This window comes from Podarcis filfolensis (genome assembly GCF_964270895.1).
Source record: "Podarcis filfolensis genome assembly, chromosome: 10".
Lineage (NCBI taxonomy): Eukaryota > Metazoa > Chordata > Lepidosauria > Squamata > Lacertidae > Podarcis > Podarcis filfolensis.
The window spans coordinates 44,443,449-44,462,751 of NC_139612.1; the positions used below are offsets into that span (position 1 = coordinate 44,443,449).

The 19,303-nt window shown below is 43.7% G+C and overlaps 1 protein-coding gene across 1 annotated transcript in view; it reads right to left on the reverse strand.

Annotated features, from left to right (window-relative positions):
• The window catches only part of SREBF2 (sterol regulatory element binding transcription factor 2), a 35,951-nt gene extending 16,876 nt beyond the window's left edge, over positions 1-19,075 (reverse strand). Inside the window, exons 1-7 of the mRNA XM_083573762.1 lie at positions 18,648-19,075; positions 4,743-5,132; positions 2,861-3,042; positions 1,915-2,055; positions 933-1,157; positions 386-500; positions 20-201 (exon numbers count right to left, since the gene is read on the reverse strand). Of these exons, the coding sequence (XP_083429888.1) occupies positions 20-201; positions 386-500; positions 933-1,157; positions 1,915-2,055; positions 2,861-3,042; positions 4,743-5,132; positions 18,648-18,732 (1,320 nt within the window). The 5' untranslated portion in view covers positions 18,733-19,075. The remainder of the gene's footprint in view (positions 1-19; positions 202-385; positions 501-932; positions 1,158-1,914; positions 2,056-2,860; positions 3,043-4,742; positions 5,133-18,647) is intronic.
• Between the last annotated feature and the right edge of the window lie 228 nt (positions 19,076-19,303).

The window sequence follows — 19,303 nt, forward strand, 5'->3', positions numbered from 1 at the left end:
GTTTTAGGATGTTGACTACCTTTGCATCATCCAGCAGTGGGCTTCCTGGTTCTGAATCAATAGAATAAGGGGAAAAGCCTGCTTGTGACCCTGTGTCAGAGGCTGGAGGAGACATCAACAGAGCATTTTGGTTGAAGTCATCCATCTTCAGATCCACATCATTGTCCACCAAACTGCTTAGGTCAAACCCCTTCAACAGCTCTGAAAAGACCAGAGATTGCAAAGATTAACTACTCACATTCACAATTCAGTTTTCTTTCACCTTCATGCTTTCCCTTGCTTCCCTTGTTTCACATGCCCACACAAAACTGGGCAGCCAATAATATACGTCATCAAACAGTGAAGTAGGAGGTCAAAGGCACTTAAAGAGCCACCCAACACTTACTGTTTTTCTGATTAGCAAGCTTCAGGACCATGTTCTCTTGACGCAGCTTATGGTTAACCTGCTGTAGGTACTTAATGTAGTCAATGGCCTTTCTCAGTACCCCTGACTTGTGCATCTGCAAATAATGTGCATACATTAAAGAGAATGAACAATAATTTTTAGCAATAATGCCAAAAAATCCTCTTTCAGCACAAGCTTCTACACTAAAGCTGCAATGATTTTCCCAATCACAGGGAAGAATGCGAAATGGATTCAAATCAAATACATTTAGCATCTATCATGGGAGACCAAAACTCCATATTGACTGAGCAAAGATTGATAATCTCAGTAAGAAGCAGAGAATCTAGGCGTATTAATACCACAAGATATCTTTTTATCTCTTTTATTTATGTCTCGCCATGTTTAGTGCACATATAATTATGTATTTTTCTAACTTTCAAATAAAGAAAATAAAAAAGGAGCAGAGAATTATGACTTGCAAGCATATTGTTAACTGGGTTTGAAATCACAGCAGTCTTTTTGCTTTCAGCCACAAAGCAACTCATACCTTTGCATCTGTTCCCATGACTAGGTCCTTCAATTCTATGATCTTATCATTTATAGATGATCGGTACCGCTTCTCAATTATATTATGGGTTGTCCGCCTCTCTCCTTCCTTTGGTGGTTCTGGTTGCTTGGCACCACCAGGCACCTGCTTGATGGGCATCTTCTCCTGCCCTCCCATCACCATGGGCACTGTGGTCAAGATGGTACCATTGCCACCAACTAAAGTCTTTTAAAAAAGACAACAGTGACCCAGTTAAAGATTAATTTGTTCGGTGGGTTGGGAGCTAGGGCCACTGTGTTACGGTGGTTCTGCTCCTACTTGCAGTTGCTACATGAGATCAGCTCTGGGGGACTCCTGCTTGGCCCCCTGGCATTTGGTCCATTCTGTCCCTCATGCTGTTCACTATCTATAGGAAGCCCCAGGGAGCTGTCATCCAGGGATTTGGGACATAGTGCTGTCAGTATGCCGACGAGAGTCAGTTCATACCTCTCCATCCAGCAGACTCAGAAGAGATTGTGCAGATGCTGGATAGATGCTTGAAGGTACTACAGGTGTTTCCCAAGCCCAGGAAATAGGGAGGCATGTTCTGGATGGGACTGAACTCTCTCCTGAAGGAATTGGTATGCCGCTTAGGGGTTCTACTCAGTTCGAAGCTGCCACTAGAGATACAGGTGATCTGAGTGTGCTCTCAGTAGTGAGGGTAGCCTGTGCCCAATTCCAGCCTGTTTTCCAGCAGCAGCCATTACTGGGCCAGGATAGCCTAAGCTCAAGTATCTAATAACTTCATGACCTGATTACAGCAAAGAACTCCACTTCTTGAAGAACTTCTTGAAGAAGCTGCAGCTGGTGCAGGCTGTAGATGCTCACTTGTTAAATGATCCCTTCTGCCTGCCCCACTTAACAGATTCTTAAAACACTATACTGGCTGGCAAGAGGGAGAAGGTGCATGTTTGGGAAGGGAAGGCAAGATGCCCTACAGTACCTGCAAGGCTGTTGTCTGAATAGGCGTGGTCAGTGCTGTGAGGGCTGGGTTCTGAACAGCAGTCATAACAGGGCTGCCATCAGCTTTCAATGTTGTTAAGACAAGAGAATCAGTCTTGATTATCTGTGGCTGGACAAGGACCTAGAAGGAGTTAAAATGTTTAGCACAACAACACAAAGCTCAATACTGCAAACACTGCAGAAGCTGGGCAACCTTTTTTATAACAGATTTCTGTGGGACTGCATGGAATTCCAGAATGCAAGTTTCAATATATATCTAACAACGGCTTCAATGTATGTTCTCCCCATGCTCCTTCCTGCAAATGCCAAAGGCCAATAAGAACTTGCCAATGAGCCAACCTGTTGGGTGTACGGAAGACCCTGAATATAGTAAGAACTGTGCTGTCAGTATGGAGTCTGACTGCCATTGAAGACAATTTGATCCTTCTGTACGAAGAACAAGTTCTAACCCTTGTAGTTATGAAGGCAGTTCTAAAATGTGTTGTATCCAACTGCTAAAAGCTTTCAGCAGTGAAACAAGGAATACGCTCTTGTCTCCAAATATTTTCCCTTCCATTTAACAATACTGCAGCTGGCACGTTACTAAATATTAAAACCCAATATGCTATATATACAGCTCTACATCTAGTCGTTTGGAAAAGTTGGGTATCCCTCCCCCCACAAAAAACCCTCTCCAAAATCTCTACTGTCCTTCTTCTGATATTGGACCACTGCTGTCCATTTTTCTATGGCTAAGCTATCCTACAATTCAGTCCATCAGTGATCTAAGCCTAAGGAACTTCACTGCTGAGGATACTTTTGTCTCCAAGCAGTGAAGCCACTTCCTGACTTTGAACAGAAAGGAAACCACCTGCATAAATATACATGCCTCGGAAGTGCAGAAAACTAAACCTTCCCGCATAACATTACAACATGAAACTACTCACTGGAACCTGCTGGACTTGAGGGGCAGCTACTGCCTGGACTGTGGCCGGGGTCAGTGTCTGGATGGTGCCGTTGGCTGTTTGTGTCAATACCCTCTGAGCTTGCATCGTTTGCACTTGCTGCTGGATAGTGACTGGTTGAACTTGCGAGGAAGTCACCAGGCTCTGAACCTGGGGTTGCAGCACTAAAAGGAAAATAAGAGCAATCTGAGAAACTGCCTGAATGAGCTGATGCTGACAGAAGACTACAGCTTTCATTATGATGCTAAGCTGCAATCCATGACCTCTCAGGAATGGCTAGTGTTCAGTCACCTATTGGGGGGGGGGTTCTCCTGGTTTCTCTTCCTAGCAGCATTAGACCCAGCAAAGCAATCTATGAAAAATTTAAAAACCAGCAGCAAATATTGAAGTCAGTAAAACAGATAAGGAAAGGTTGTCTAGCTCTAGTCACATTTATCTGGACCAGCTCCCTTTAAAAAAACACACCAAAAAACCAACAATGCTGCCATGAGCAAGTCCACGTGGCTCAGAGGGGCTTCCCATATTCCTAGCATGTGTTTCCTAGTTGTTGTTTTTTTCTAAGGGTAGTTTCAGAGAATGTCTCTTGTACAAGCCTTCCCATGTATTGGGGAGATCAGACATACCCCTACTAAGAGCACAGGCATTGCCTCAAATAAGGCTGGGTGGTACAAGAGTCTGAGTATTTCTGAGGGTGTTGGTCTTCAAGAAGTTAGTAAAGATGATTCTGTTACAGTGACTAGACAGAAGTCTTACTGAAGTTTTTCTCACTGAAGATTTCTACAGCTGCTAGGAGTTTAAGTTTTTCTATTCTAGTTTGTGATGTTTTAAACATACAGTATAGATTTTGACCAAGACATGCCCTTCTGTGGCTACTGCTGAGAAAGGGGGAGGAAGGGAGAGTCAATATTTGCCAGTTCCCCTTTCCCCCCCCCCCCGTACCCCTCAGTACAACATCCTCTGCTGTACCAGGGGGTCCCCCAACCCTCCAGAGAATATTTCCCTGGGACACAAGGGTCTGCAAGGGAAAGGAGGAACTGGCAAAAATTACCACAGAGCATCCCTCAAGCTGAATTCTACATATGTAAAGTCTGAACCGAACACATCATAAAAAAGGTTAGAAAACAGTAGATTCTATACAATCAGAAGAAGTGGAAGATTCAGATACTGGAGAGACAGCCAAGAATGAGAAACTGTCATGCTCTTACAGAAGAGTACAGGAACCATTCATAAGCCTTCTTCAGTTGTTATAAATCTAGGAAAGTAAACAGTGGGGACAAGAGCCCTACTTCCCCCTTGACCCCCTCATTGTTTGTCAACCTCCAACTCACAGGTGACTATCTGAAGCACAGAGGCCTTTTATACTCATGGAGGCCACCCCTTTATTTTAGAACCCTGAAATATGCATGGGGCCCTGATGGTGGAGCTAGCCCACTTGCCCCCACTGCCTCCCCCATATGTTAGCTTTCTTTACTTCCAACACCTGAGGAGAGTTAGAGTGATAAAGGTGCATGACGTATTGTGTAATTGTACGTTACTTTGCAGTGATACCATTCACAGAGTTACTTTTGAGTGCTACCTATGCTTTACTGCACAATATTTAAGGCCACTCCCCAACTCCTGGTCTTGGTCTCCAGTGCCCTTCTTCACCCCAAATGCCAAGCTTCTCTAATTTGCCTGTGAGATCCTAGAAAACGTGCACCTATTTAGAAACATTTCAAACATTAATAGAAACTTCTCACAGATATGAAATCAGGAATGGTGGCTGTAAATGCTGCTCTGATACCTCTTGCTCTGCTGGAAGATTAGGGCAAGACATTTAAGACAACGTAGGACTACTTGTTACTACAAAGACTTTGCAAGTTACCTTGAAAACTTGTGGCTGCGTTTTGGTATATTACAGGCTGCTGAATGAACCGGGTCTGGGGAGCAGAGCTGAAAGCTGGAGTAATCATCACAGTCTGCTGCTGGAGCTGAGGCTGAACCTGGGGACGAGGCTGAAGAGCAGGTGCCGTCCGCTGTGGAACAGGTGTTGCGGCGGTTGTCTGAGACACCTTCACTTGCACGGTCTGAAGCTGGGCAGAAGCTGCACCAGGAGAGAAGGTCTGTAGCTGCCCCTGGCTGTAGGGCCTCTGTGACGAGGGATCTGAGGTTCCACCACCATTACATACACTGTTGCTCTGGAAGGAGCCACACAACTGTTCAGAAAACAGATCTGGAAATTCTCCAGCTTGGTTGCTGACGAACTGGAGCATCTCTATAAAAAAATAAATTAAAAGAAAGGAAAGCAGTGAAATGATATGACGGACCATTGATACCATGGAGACTGATGAAAGCGTCACCAGATGTAATCCCAGGAACAAAATATATACTATGCACATTTGTTTGCTTGATATGTGAACAAATTCCCTCCTGAATAAATCAGGTCCTTGGCTTGGGGATACTTTTACATTGAGTCTTATAGTCGGACACCCAAATGATGCCTGTGGCCCAAAGCATATTTTGTTAGCTTCGGTTGTCGGCCAGCATCAGCTGTTCCTGATCAAACCAAAGCTTCCCATAATGCTTTGGTCATATTCCAGTTATTACTGCATTGAGTTATATGTTTGGCTGTATTTTACAATTGCTTACAAACTTCAGTGGGCTCAAAACATGGCTGTCTGGTTGTTAACCTGGGCTTGAAAATTTGATCATATTCAATCCAGTGCTTAAAAGCAGATGCCAAAACTACAAGTGACATCAGCAGAAGTGGCCAGATAAGGATGCCCTACGCTGCACGAGACTGCTAAAAAACCAATTTCCTCCAAGAAAGCCCAGAGATTTAGAAGCAGAGTAACAGCTGGAACATCTGAAAGCAAAAACTTAGGACATCTTTGCTCTTCCATTGTAACTCTTTGTATTTTAAATATATAGCTTTAAGCTTTAGTTAGCAGGCAGAGCATAAATATGCCAAATAACCAAGACCTCCACCAGCTACCATTCAGACACAATGCAAAGTGCTTATTTTAAACTTTATAGCCTCAAGCAGTCTGAGGTCACAGTACTTGAAGCTCCTATAACATGGATAGGCAAACTAAGGCCCGAGGGCTGGATCCGGCCCAATTGCCTTCTAAATCTGGCCTGCGGATGGTCTGGGAATCAGCGTGTTTTTACATGAGTAAAACGTGTCCTTTTATTTAAAATGCATCTCTGGGTTATTTGTGGGGCCTGCCTGGTGTTTTTACATGAGTAGAATGTGTGCTTTTATTTAAAATGCATCTCTGGATTATTTGTGGGGCATAGGAATTCGTTCTTTTTTTTCCCTTCAAAATATTGTCCGGCCCCCCACAAGGTCTGAGGGGCAGTGGACCAGCCCCCTGCTGAAGAAGTTTGCTGACCCCTGTCCTATATGAACAGAGGCCCCACTTCAGGATTCCCCCTAAATAAGTGACATGGCTGGTTACTTGAAACAGAGCCTTGTCTGCTGTGACATACCCATACTTTGAAACTCTTCAATCACTCCAACCTACATTTACCACGTGGTTTTTACATTTACATTTTTGCCTTTTACTTTCAGTCAAGCATTTGCCACCAAGTGATTAAGATTTGAAATATATTGGGTTGTGTTCAGCTACGTTTTACTCAGAGTCGACCCACTTAAACTAATGGACTGAACTCAGCCATTGATGCTAATTTCCATGAGTCTACTCTGAGTAGGACTAGTACTGTATGCAACCCATAATGTTATTTGTTCTTGATGCCTAGGTGGTATTTCTTGTTTTTGCTGCTATTTGAATTCTTCAGTTGTTTGCATTCTATGTGTGCTGCTTTTATAACATTGTTTGTTTTGTTATCTTGTATGCTGCCTTGAGAACCTGACAGGGTCAATAAATATAAATATTTTAAAGACAAATATTTGGCCAACATGCCAGAGCCCATATAACAGTGGTATTTTAGCCTCAATAAAGCATAAGCCAGAGATATATTAAGTAATGATCTTACGCATATGTATTTGGAAATAAGCCTCACGGAACTAAGGACTAAACTACATGCTCCACAGGACATCAGTATTTTCTTTTTTAATGAAATGCAGTCATGATGGGGGGAGCTCTGCTACAATTTGATCACAGCAGTTGAACCCTTTCCCCCTTCCACCCCACCTTCTGCTATAAAACACACACACACATCTGGTATTATTTGCTTCACGGTGGGAAGAAAAATGTGGTTAACTGTATTCTTTTCCTTCAATGGGCAGAACAGTAGCTTGCAGGGCGGGGCGGGGCGGGGTGTTTACTGGGACAACAGCACTAGGGGTGGGCTCAATATCTGCTCTCCCCAGGAGGGCTGATCAACTGAGATTTCAATACAAAATAAGAATGTTGGACAACCCTGTGTAGCACGTGTAACAGAAGAGGAAAGCTAGGAGAGGGCTGTTTATGCCCTTTCTTGTGCAACTGCTGCACAACAGCCTTGTAAGGTAAGCCAGTTGCATCTTAACTATCCAGTAATCACTGCTGCCACCACCCCTTCTTGTCACAGCCCCCAGATGGGACAGAATTCTGGGGTGCTCAAGAAAATATCCAGGATTCTAAGACAAGGTGTCCTGTGCCTCCCAGCAATATCTCTTCTGGACAATGGGACTAGTATCAAACTGATTCTCCCAGCCTTAGATTTGGCATAGGCTGCTCTTTTCCCCATGAAACCAACTCTTTCACCCTAGCAGCATATGAACTACAGCCAGGCAAGTTTACCCGAACCTGAAGATCGGCAAATACACACTTCAGACCCCAACAGCCAAATTAGATTTTAATTACGAGTAGAAAGGAGAGAACTTACTTACAAACCAACATAGCATAGGTGGTTAGTTGCAGCATTTTCTGATGGTGAATGATGGACCCGAAAGGAAGGGACAAAGGAACAATTTCCCCAGACCCTTTTACGGGGTTTTTCCCACCCATGTGTGTCTGAATGACACTCGGCTCTTTTCAAAGAATGTCACTTTTGGCAGATAACTAGTGTGGCACTTGGATACAGTTGGAGAGATACAGACACCCACTGGGGCAGGCAAAGATGGTTACAGTGGTACCTCTGGATGCGAACGGGATCCGTTCCGAAGCCCCGTTCGCATCCTGAGTAGAACGTAACACGTGACTGTGTGTCTGCGCATGCGCGGGTCGCATTTCGCTGCTTCCGCTCATGCACATGACGTCATTTTGAGCGTCTGCGCATGCACGAGCGGCGAAACCTGGAAGTAACACGTTCTGTTACTTCCAGGTCGCCGTGCAGCATAACCTGAAAATGCTCAACCTGAAGCATATTTAACCCGAGGTATGACTATATTGCTTGGAGGAAATGGCCACTGGGATTGCTCACTCTTAGTGCCAAACAGAACCTTTCCTAGGCTTCTGGATTCGGAACTGGGTTAGAGTATGTGCTTGCCTTGCTCAGGCTTAATGGATGATAGGATAGCAATGTTTTTCTGCACGGCATGCAGTTTGATCCTGAACAACAGCACCAAGTAAACAAGCACAGGATCAGGCTGCAAAGGTTCCACAGGAGGAGTTTGCTTCAGCGTCTCCTTGCATCACTATCATTTATAACCAGTTCTACCATTCATATCAGCAATGTGGACTAGCTAAATAAATTAGCTAAGGAAACAAAAATCAGCAATCTGGATAGAAACTCTGTAAGCACGTTTGGTTAGCAGCTGCAAAGTTGTGACATTAAAACATTAAGAATGGAAGCAGTAATAAAGCTGCAACTTTGCCAACGGCTACATGTACTTACTAGCATTTCCTCCTACAGATTTAACAAGTGCCCAGAACATGTGTTGTTGTTGTTTAGTTGTTTAGTCATGTCCGACTCTTCGTGACCCCATGGACCAGAGCACGCCAGGCACTCCTGTCTTCCCAGAACATGTACACATGGCCTAATGGCACACAATGTATGTGCAACCTTTCAGACATTACTAGTGGAAGTTTAGAGCAAGGCACATTCAAAGTATGCTGGTAATTTCATTCTAAGATTTAAGAGAGGAAGCCATGATTCACTTCATTAACAGCAGAGAGTTCTGTTTATTAGGGGGAACCCGCTACTATGTTTGTTTGTTTTTAGAACCATAAAGCTGTAGAGTTGGAAGGGACCCTGAAAGCCATCTAGTCCAACCCCCTGCAATGCGGGAATTTCAACAAGCAATCCCCCAATCCCCCAATTTGAAACTTTACTGGACCCTGCTTAGCTTTGCAAATGTGCTAGCAGTTTTATTGCTGCAGCAATAGGACAATTTAGGTGACAGTTTAGGTGACCCCAATAAAGGATACTGTCATACTGTCACTTTTAGATTGTTTCTAAAGGACCAGTATAGCTACCTGCATTCTTTCACTAAGTAGTAAACTGTGACTTTGTGCTGGAGTGTCCTTCTGCCAAGCTCCATATGCCAATTGTGTTTCACAGTCAACTGAATCAGCTGAAGTCGAAGTTGCCATTACAATACAAGTCATCAGCGGATACATTTGTCTTGGCTGACAAGTGTTGCTTTCAAGGAAAGCTGTAGCCAGGATAACATTACAGTTGCTGTTATGTTATTGAAGTAGCTGAGAACAGGTCCTTAGAACAGAACGGAGTCAGACAACGTGTGCAATTTATGAGCAGGCTGCTGTTCTCCCAGCACATACAGGCATGTCAGCCAAAGTGTACCCACACCACATCTTGGAAACCACATACTGTTAAAGAGGGCACCATTCTTAACATGCGCAAAGATCTCTTCCCAGATTGGGAGCAGGTCAGCCTGCCAAAAATTGTGGATCGAATGTCCCTAATTGTACTGAGATCACAAAAACTAGACAAAGCTTCCTGCCAATTTCCGAAGTAGGAAGCTTAGAAAGCAGATCTTGTAACTGCAGAAGTCACTAAGTAATCAAACCTAGAAGCCTGTGGAAGCAACTAAGAACAACCATTCAGAGTACAAATAAGCAGTTCTGTTCATGCCACAACCTCTTTTGTTTCCTCTTTATTCTGCAAGCTCCGCCAAGTTAGTAGCAAATGAGCCACTCCCAGGATCAGGGCTATTGTGGGTAGTCTAATTGATCAGCACTGGGAAACAAGACTTGATACATATGGAAAACCTGTTAGGCAAGGAATATTGGTCAGACTTACAAAGAAGCAAGGGAAGACTATTCACCTGACAGAGTTCAGCTGAGAGGTGAAGGGATAAAAGGAAAGGAAAGGGAGCCAAGACCACATACACCCACCCACATGCTTTAGTGATTCTTTTGGAGAACAAAAAGGGTGCAAGTTTAGGAAAGTGAAGATATGAACCCTCATTTGTAATCTATGGTGCAATCAGGAATCCAATTCCAGCAGAGAGAAAGTAGCAATGGGCCGAATGGCCGAAATATTGGGAAATTCTGGAACAAGAAGGAGATAAATTGAAATTGCAGAGTTTTGAGAAATTAAAAGATAAAGTGCGAGATTGGCTTCATTATTATCAAATAAGGGAGGCTTACAATTTGGACAAAAAAATTGGCTTCCAGGTGGAAAAATCAAAATTGGAAACAGAACTGTTAGATCCCAAAACTAAGATACTTTCAAGAATGTATAACTTGCTGCTGAAATGGAACACCCAGGATGAAACGGTTAAATCGGCTATGATTAAATGGGCACAAGATGTTGGACATAACATTATGTTTGCTGACTGGGAACAGTTGTGGACCACAGGTATGAAATTTACGGCATGTAATGCCTTAAGAGAGAATATTATGAAAATGATATACAGGTGGTACATGACACCAGTCAAGCTTGCAAAAATCTACCATTTGCCCGATAATAAATGTTGGAAATGTAAAGATAATGAAGGTACATTCTTTCATCTTTGGTGGACGTGCCCAAGGATTAAGGCTTTCTGGGAGATGATATATAATGAAATGAAAAAGGTATTTAAATATACCTTCTTGAAGAAACCAGAGGCCTTTCTCCTGGGCATGGTCGGCCAATTGGTGTTAAAGAAGGATAGAACTTTTTTTATGTATGCCACAACAGCAGCAAGAATACTTATTGTAAGGTATTGGAAGACACAAGATTTACCCACTCTGGAAGAATGGCAGATGAAAGTGATGGACTATATGGAATTGGCGGAAATGACTGGCAGAATCTGAGACCAGGGAGAAGAGTCGGTGGAAGAAGACTGGAAGAAATTTAAGGACTATTTACAGAAACACTGCAAAATTAATGAATGTTAAAATGATGCTGGAATGAAACGAAGCAGTTTTAGTAACAATGTTAAAAAGGAGTATGTAAAAATGATTTATTAAATAGATGAAATTATAAGGATACAATATGTCAAGATAAAGAGCTAAGATAAAAACAAAGAGGGAAAGGATTTGCTGAATTAACCATTCGAAATGGAATACAAAAAAGGGAGGTGTGAGGAGGTCAGGGAAACAAGTGAATGAAAAATAAGACATTGAAAGATGGACTTTTTTTTTTACTGTCTTTTCTATTTTCTTTTTTTTCTACTCTATTTTTTATTGTTTGTATTCTTTTTTTATTATCTTATTATTTTTGTAAACTCTTTCTTGAAATTTGAATAAAATACCATTTAAAAAAAAATAGAGAGAGAGAAAGTAGCAATGGGTTGAAACTCTCCCCAAATAAAAGTTATCACTAGAAGAGATCAACAAAAAGTTTGTGTCTTCCCTGACAGCTTCCCATGCCTCTTACGGAGATCCATCTGACTATGTAACACAGGCATAGGCAAACTCGGGACTACAACTCCCATCATCCCTAGCTAACAGGACCAGGGGTCAGGGATGATGGAAATTGTAGTCTCAAAACATCTGGAGGGCTGAGTTTGCCTATGGCTGATGCAACCAATCTCCATTAAGAAAAACCTCTACAACAACCTTCATTAGCCTCCAGATATTTTGGACAGCAATTCTCATCACCCCCAGTCAGCACAGCCACTGTCTCTGCAAGTCTATCATATATAACTGACAATGTTGTTCAAATAACGCCACAGATTTTCTGGTCCAACCAATTTTTCAAACTTCAGCAAGAGCAAATACAGTATAATGATCTCAGAGCTACTAAGCTACCTTGCTGAGAGATGTAACTAGCCCAGGCAGGGAAGCCCTACAGAGGCAGGTGCCTAAGGGAGCCCATATGACAGGTTACAATTTCTACCACACAGCCCTTGGGCCACAATTAAGCCCTAATTGTTGCTACTCTCTCTATCCCCAAGCCGTTTTCTTTTGACTACACGAGGCAGACATGATGATATCAGCCTATGATCCCTTTATTTGTCAGAACTATTCTGCAAAGTGCAAATGGGAACCAACTTTAGAAATATCATGTAACTGGCATTTATAACAAGTAGAAGGTAAAGGTAAAAAAGGTAAGGTAAAGGACCCGTGGATGGTTAAGTCCAGTCAAAGGTGACTATGGGGTGTGGCTCTCATATCGCTTTTCCGGCCGAGGGAGCCGGTGTTTGTCCACCAACAGCTTTCCGGGTCATGTGGCCAGCATGACTAAACCATTTCTGGCGCAACGGGGCACCGTGACAAAGCCAGAATGCACGAAAATGGTGTTTACCTTCCTGCTGCAACAGTACCTATTTATCTACTTGCACTGGTGTGCTTTTGAACTGCTAGGTTGGCAGGTGCTGGGACAGAGCAACGGGAGCTCTGTCCACTGTCATGTGGATTCAAACCACTGACTTTTCAATCAGCGAGCGCAAGAAGCTCAGTGATTTAGACCACAGCACCACCCACATCCCTTGAATAACAAGTAGGATAGAAATTTGAAAAGTATGGAGAGGATTCACTGACCACTTTACCCCATTGAAGTTGATAGTATAAATTACTAACATTTCAACCCTACCCCAGAACTCCTCCTCTTGATATTGGACCTCCTGTATAAAAAGAAAGCTGCAGGTATATTATTTTAAAATTACATACAATAATTATTACCTGGTATCTAAATTCTTAACTTGGCCTTTTCTATTGAGGGGGGAGAGAGACATGGGACCCCTGTATTGGAATGTTATTTGATTAGGGGTTCAGAAAACACTTGGATTTTCTGCTGAAAATTGTCCCCCCTTTGGTTGTCTTCCTCGCATGTCTGAAAGAAGCCAAGTATGGAACGTTTTCCAGCAGTATGAGCCCCTGCTCTGGTCAATAGCCTATTTCCTATTGGGGTGTCATGACTGCTCCCCCCCACACACACACAATAAAATTGGCCAGGTGAAACACACTTATTTAAACATGTGCAGTTTGGCCCTGAGGCCCTTGAAAAATTAAACAATCACAACATTTTGCTACTGTATATATTTCAGGGGTCATGCATATGCTTAGCATAGAAAGACCCACATGAAATTACTGGCATGGAAAATATCTGTGCCTGTAACCTTAGGGAGCCATTGCCCTTCCTGATGGACAGAATGGGGCTACAAAATGATCTACTGGTCTGTTGAGATAGGAGACTTCCTCATATTTCATCACATCTCCTTCCCTTTTAGAAAGAAATCAACATACTCACAACCCCCTGCTATACTTCTTCCTGTTACTACTACTGTGAAACCACTATAACAACTGATAAACAGAGACTGGTGACACAGATAGGAAGCCAAAATATTTGCAACTGGAAAGACTTGTTTTAAACTAAGAGAGAGAAAAATCTTAACATACAACCATAGCCAAGAGATAGTCAAATGTATCCTGAATTTCAAACTATCCTATGTTTTTAAAAAGTCAGGACTTTGGGGTGGTTGCCATGTAATGCCAAACCAGGTGCTGCACATATTTGTCATAAGCTACCGCACTCACTCTCCCACTTTCTCTGCACATGCTGCTTTACTGACTTCCTTTTGCTTTTGTGGAAATAATAGTTTTCCATCATATGCAAACCAGCAAGCTATGGTTTGCACAAGCCCTCCAAATTAAGATGTATATGCTTGAATTCTGGTTTGCAATCCTCATTTGAGAGGTTTGTGCAAGCCCTAGTTTGGATGAAACAGAAAACAATGTTTTCTATGAAAGAAATTCATTAAAGCACAGCACACGAGAAAAGGACAAGGAGAGACTATGCAATCAATGGGCTCATAATATTACATCAAACCACGATTTGGCATCTCATGTGAACCAACCGTAAAAGAAAAATGGGGGAAAGAACAGACACGTTTAAACACTCATGTCTGGCTGTAAGCATTCATATTTTGAACAATGATAAATCGCAACCTACTCTGTCAAATTTATGATGTCAATTTATTTACATAGAAAAAACAGGCTTAAACTTATGTATGAGAGAGATGGGTATGTACTAGAGTTATCTCTTAAATGTTCTTGTTTGTATTACATTCTGATACTATTTCAAGCAAAACTGTTTCACGGGATATACAGCTGATTTCTTAATTGAGCAGAGAAGACCAATAGTGGGTCCAACAGTCAAGGAGGCTGTTTCTGCACATGCTGTGTAGAGGGAAGTGAGGGGCAGATGGGGCTCATCAACCTGGGAAGGTAGCCCATCTAGGAGAAGGAAAACTCTGATCCTAAACCTCCATTGCCTTGTTCTTTGGGAGACAAAAAGGCTAAGGAGTAAACCCTACACAAAGGGGAATCCCTAAGACAGTTGAATGGCGCCTTGTATGCCTCCTTCCAGCAACTCCTGCAGCCAAGCTGGTGCCAAATTTCTGGCTCTGCTTTCCTTTGGACCACATCAGTGGGGCCAAGGGGGGGTCTTGTTGTTTGGGCAGCTCAGGACCCCCCACCCACCCACTGCCCAAGCTTGTGCTCCAGCAGGTCACTTTGGTAGGCTAACACAGCTGTAAATGCCAACAACAGCACTTCCCTGAGAAGCTGTGGACAGCAATTATCTCTTAAACATCTCTCTTCATTTCCAAAGGCTATACCAGAGTTGAAAACATCTCAGGCACAAGAAAGGACAAGGATCGATTATCAACATCTAGGAATTTACAAGGTTAGCACCTAAAAATGTGAAGTGGTATGCTAGGAATTTGAATTTTTTCTAGAACAGGTTTCTTCGTACATCTCTCTTCTGAATCCTCTTGTTTTTCCATGTCTTTCCTCAAAGGTTTCCCCAGAGGCTGACTGCTACTGTGTGGAGAAGACAGCCCATGACTGCCTTGCAGAAGCAGTAACCAGGTTGCTTACAGTTGTTGCTGGAACACGGCTGCACAAGAAGCATTATGTGCAAAGGGAGAGAGAAACTTGCCAGTAAGATAACACGACTAAAGGGCAGTTCATACTTTATGTAGCAAATATGGTTTCTGCCAGTACACCAGAGTTACATAAGTGTGAAAGAAAAATATCCACATGCATCTTTAAACATCCACATTCACAGACGTGGCAATCCTGGCCCAATCAGAGTTCCCACATGGACATGTATAAGAGCATGTACACAGCTGTATATGTTCAAGTGGTTGTGTTTTTACACTTGTAGATTGTGTATTTACACTTGTAAATTACACTTGTAAATATACAACAATGTTTGCTGTGTAAAGCCTTAAACTACTCTCACACTACCTAAGCAAGGCAAAAGTAACAGTTATGGGTTGGTTGTAACAAAATACAATGGTACCAGACAATAATGGAAAATCTGCTTCTTCGGTCAAATTGTCTTGTACAACCAAAACCATCTCAATTTAAATACCTGATACAAAGCTTTACAAGAAAAAAGTAATGAAACCAATTTGTCACCCTTGATGTTTAATAACCTATAATTTACAAATTCTTTCCTGATCTCAGCAGCTTGTAGAATACATTGTGCAATGTTAAGAGTAACGTCTGACGTTATCTGCTACTGAAAATATCAGGTTTCTATTTTCCACTTGCTATAAGAAATCTAGTTTTTTTTTTCTTTAACACACTTCTTTTCAGATAGTTCTTTCAAGCACTCTGATTCTGAAGAGCTACAGCTCAAGTCAAGCATTTTTTTTCCTGGCAAACAAAATATTTTCCCAATCTGTATAAACACATGAAGTTAGGAGTGCCGGAAATGTGCAAAGGTGAATCAAGTGGGTACATGTAATTTAAAACACTGAGCAATGTTTCCCAATAGTGAGGTACTATACAAAGTAACCTTACAAGAAATATGTTGAAAGGCTAATTATTTTGAGTCATGCTAAAAATAGAGAGGAAAAAGGAATCGTATTGACTTTTAAAAGGTGGGACAGGAAGGACTTTGCAGTAAGTTCCCCAACTTTTAAGACAGCTATTTTTAGTATGCATTAAATCGAGAACGTTGCTGGAAAAACATCAGGTATAAAAAGTAGAAACCTAGAAGGCAAATACATTGACAGTCAAATTCAAATGAGATGCCTGAATAAGGACCCTTAATCACAGGCCAAAGACATTTCCATCTGGTTCTCATTCCAGGAAGCTACATTGCAATCAACAGTCTTTATATTCAGGATGCTTCCACACACACAAAGTCCTTGCCAGTCAGAAGAGGTGGCAGAACCAGCATGAGAGACCACCTGAGGGCTATGCAGTCCATTTTCCAATTGCAGTGCTTCCTAAGGTGAAAGTTAGCTACGGTACTTTCCTATAGGACACTGCCATACTGTCTCAAACCAGTATTCCAAATAGCAGCAACTCTCCAAGGTCTCAGGCAAGGGGTTCTCCTAGCAATACTTTGGGGGAGTAAATAAATGACCTTCTGCATGCAAAGCATGTATTCTCCTCTGAACTGTGCCCCCTTCTTATGCTTCCAACTGTGCACTACAACAGCAAAGCAAGAGAAGTGGAACCTAATATTTTGATAAGCCTGGAGCCAGCATTACTTAGAATAATGGTTACTATTCCTCAATGTTATATTGCAATGAAGAAGAGTACAGTATCCTCTGTGGGTAAATATTTAGGATTTTTTTCACACATGCCAACACAGCTACTTCTACTTTTTGAAGCTCTTAAGCAGCTGTAAATAGTACAAATAGCAGAATACTTTTGATGCAGACATTCTGCAAATCTGTAGTGTCCAGTAGCTTTTAAATAACATCCCTTTATTTACATTTTAGGGAAGTACACTAGACTACATAGCTGAAAAATACCTGCAGAACACTAGCTTCTCGCTACTGCAGACAGTAGGTTCTTGATTCATGGAAAACTATGGCCATTTGACTCAATAAACCTGTCTTGACACCAACTACCTACTCCACTATTACTCCCCTCTTTCTTGACAAGATACTTGAGCAGATGGTCATTCTTCTATCATTTTGCTGTGTCCTTGCCAGTTCAGTTTCTGACCTGGATATAGCACCAAGAGGGCATTAGGGTGCTGACAATCTTCTGACAACAAGAATTGTACTATCAGATCTTTCTGCAGCTTTCATAGTTGCTGAACATACAGTAAATTCCTGTGAATCTGGCTACACAATATTTTTAAGTTCCTTCCTCTTCCATGAGTTGGATAATTAAGTTTTAATGGGTTTTTGTCAGGACCAGCCCCACTATATTTTGGCACCTGAGCAGCACCCCTAAATGATGTAGATTTTCCCTGACAGGAAGGGGGACATCAGGAACATGGGGAGAAGACTGGCATCGGGATCTGCTGACCATGTGGCTCCTGCTGCCTAAAGCAGTCACCTCATCTTGCCTCATGGGTGAGGTAAGTAAATGTTTCGGATCAGAATGGCAAATGTCATCATCATACACTGAGCTATAAACTCAAAACATTACAGATAGCAACTACCAAGTGAAACCAAGAGACAGAAACTGCTTTCTATTTGTCACACACCTCCTATACCAAATTAAGGCAAGCTTCACCATAATCCAGCTCACACTGCAAAGTGTTTGTCTCCAAAATGACAAACCTACAGGAGGAAAAATGATGCCTCTGTATAACTTCCTTTTCCTTAACACTCTCCAGCCCCAGGCACCTACACACATTCTTTTGCCACATATCCACTGGCTACACTGATAATTTACATAGATGTGAAAACCACCTGCCAAGTAAGGCACATGAGTGAACTTAAATCAGCACCTTCCAGATTTCAGTGATATGTACTGTACTCAGATCTGGGGCATCCAGACACTGCGATGCAGGACAGGCAGCCTTCAGACTTGCTGGGTCCACTTTGTTGTTGTTGTTTTTACTACAGCCCCAAGTCCCAACCAACTAGAGCCAGATACAAAAGAATTCTGAGACAAGGGATTTGTTCCAATCGCTGAGAGAACCTACCAGTTAGACCCATATCTATCTTCTGCCCAGCCCTGACCCGGACCACACCTTAAGTAATGAATTCCGATATGCAGGTAACACTCACTAAATTCACTCTGCTGGCACAGGCTGGGTAACTGTACTCAGAAATAAGCCCCCCTCCCCACCCACCCCTAAACTCAAGGATGCTTAGGATCCCAGGTAGCTGTGCACACTGGGCTGCAATCCCGAACTTAGCAGCGCTTGCATAGCGGGCCTTGCTCGCGAGGAAGCACCGCACGGGGGGGGGGGGGAGGGTATCCCACGGGAATCCTGTCAAAAGTCCACAGCGCGCGCATCCCTCTGAGGAACCTTTCGCCCTCTCTTGAACAGTGAATTTGGGGAGGGGGGAGGAGAGCCATAGGGGGGTGAGGAGCGTGAAAACAACCATGGCTGTCGCCACGCATCTTGTGCGACACCTGCCAGCCCATCCAGCCAGGCTTATCCCGTCCTCCAGGCACTTCGCGGTGAAGGGGTGGCGACAGCCCTCTTTCCCCGCGGCGAGGGGGCATCCACGGGCGGCGGCGCCTCGGCCCCAGCGCAGGCCGGGCGCGCCTTCCTTCCCCTCCCCGCGCGCACTCACCGTCGATGTCGCCCAGCGTGAGCTCGTCGCCGAGCTCCGTCAGGGTCTCCATGGTCTCCATGCTGCTCAGCTCGCCGCTCTCCATCGCCGGCGAGGCGCAACCGGCTCCTCCACCGCCGCCGCCCGCGAGTCAGCAGCCCGTCCCAGGGAGCGGCCGGGGTGACACCCAGCGCGTTAACCCCTTCCCGGCCGGGCGGCGCTGCCTCAGCTCAGGCTCCTGGAGCTCCCGGCCCCGCGCGGCGGCGCCATCTTGGCCCAGCCTCCGCCTACTCCGCCCATCCACCTGCGAGGAGCCACCGCTACGGCCTGGGCTTGTTGTCAATGAGACCAGGTCCCCGCCGGCCAATCAGCGGGCAGAGCGGCTCGTGGTGTGATGGCGCGTCAGCGATCAGCAGCTTTCGTTAGCGTGCGGCCGGGCAATCCCCTCCCGGGCGGCCCGCCTCGCTGGATTTGAATATGCATAAGGAGGCGGAGATCTAACCCGTGTTCGGGTTTGAACTTAAAAGTGACAGGGCGCCCCTCCGTCCCTCCAGCAGAGGAACGGGATCGCCGCCGTGCTAGACTGTGACACCGTGCGCCGCACGAGCAAACCAAAAACGAAGTGTGTCGGTCCCGTAGTAGAGGGAAGTCCTAACATCCACAGTCAGGCAATACCT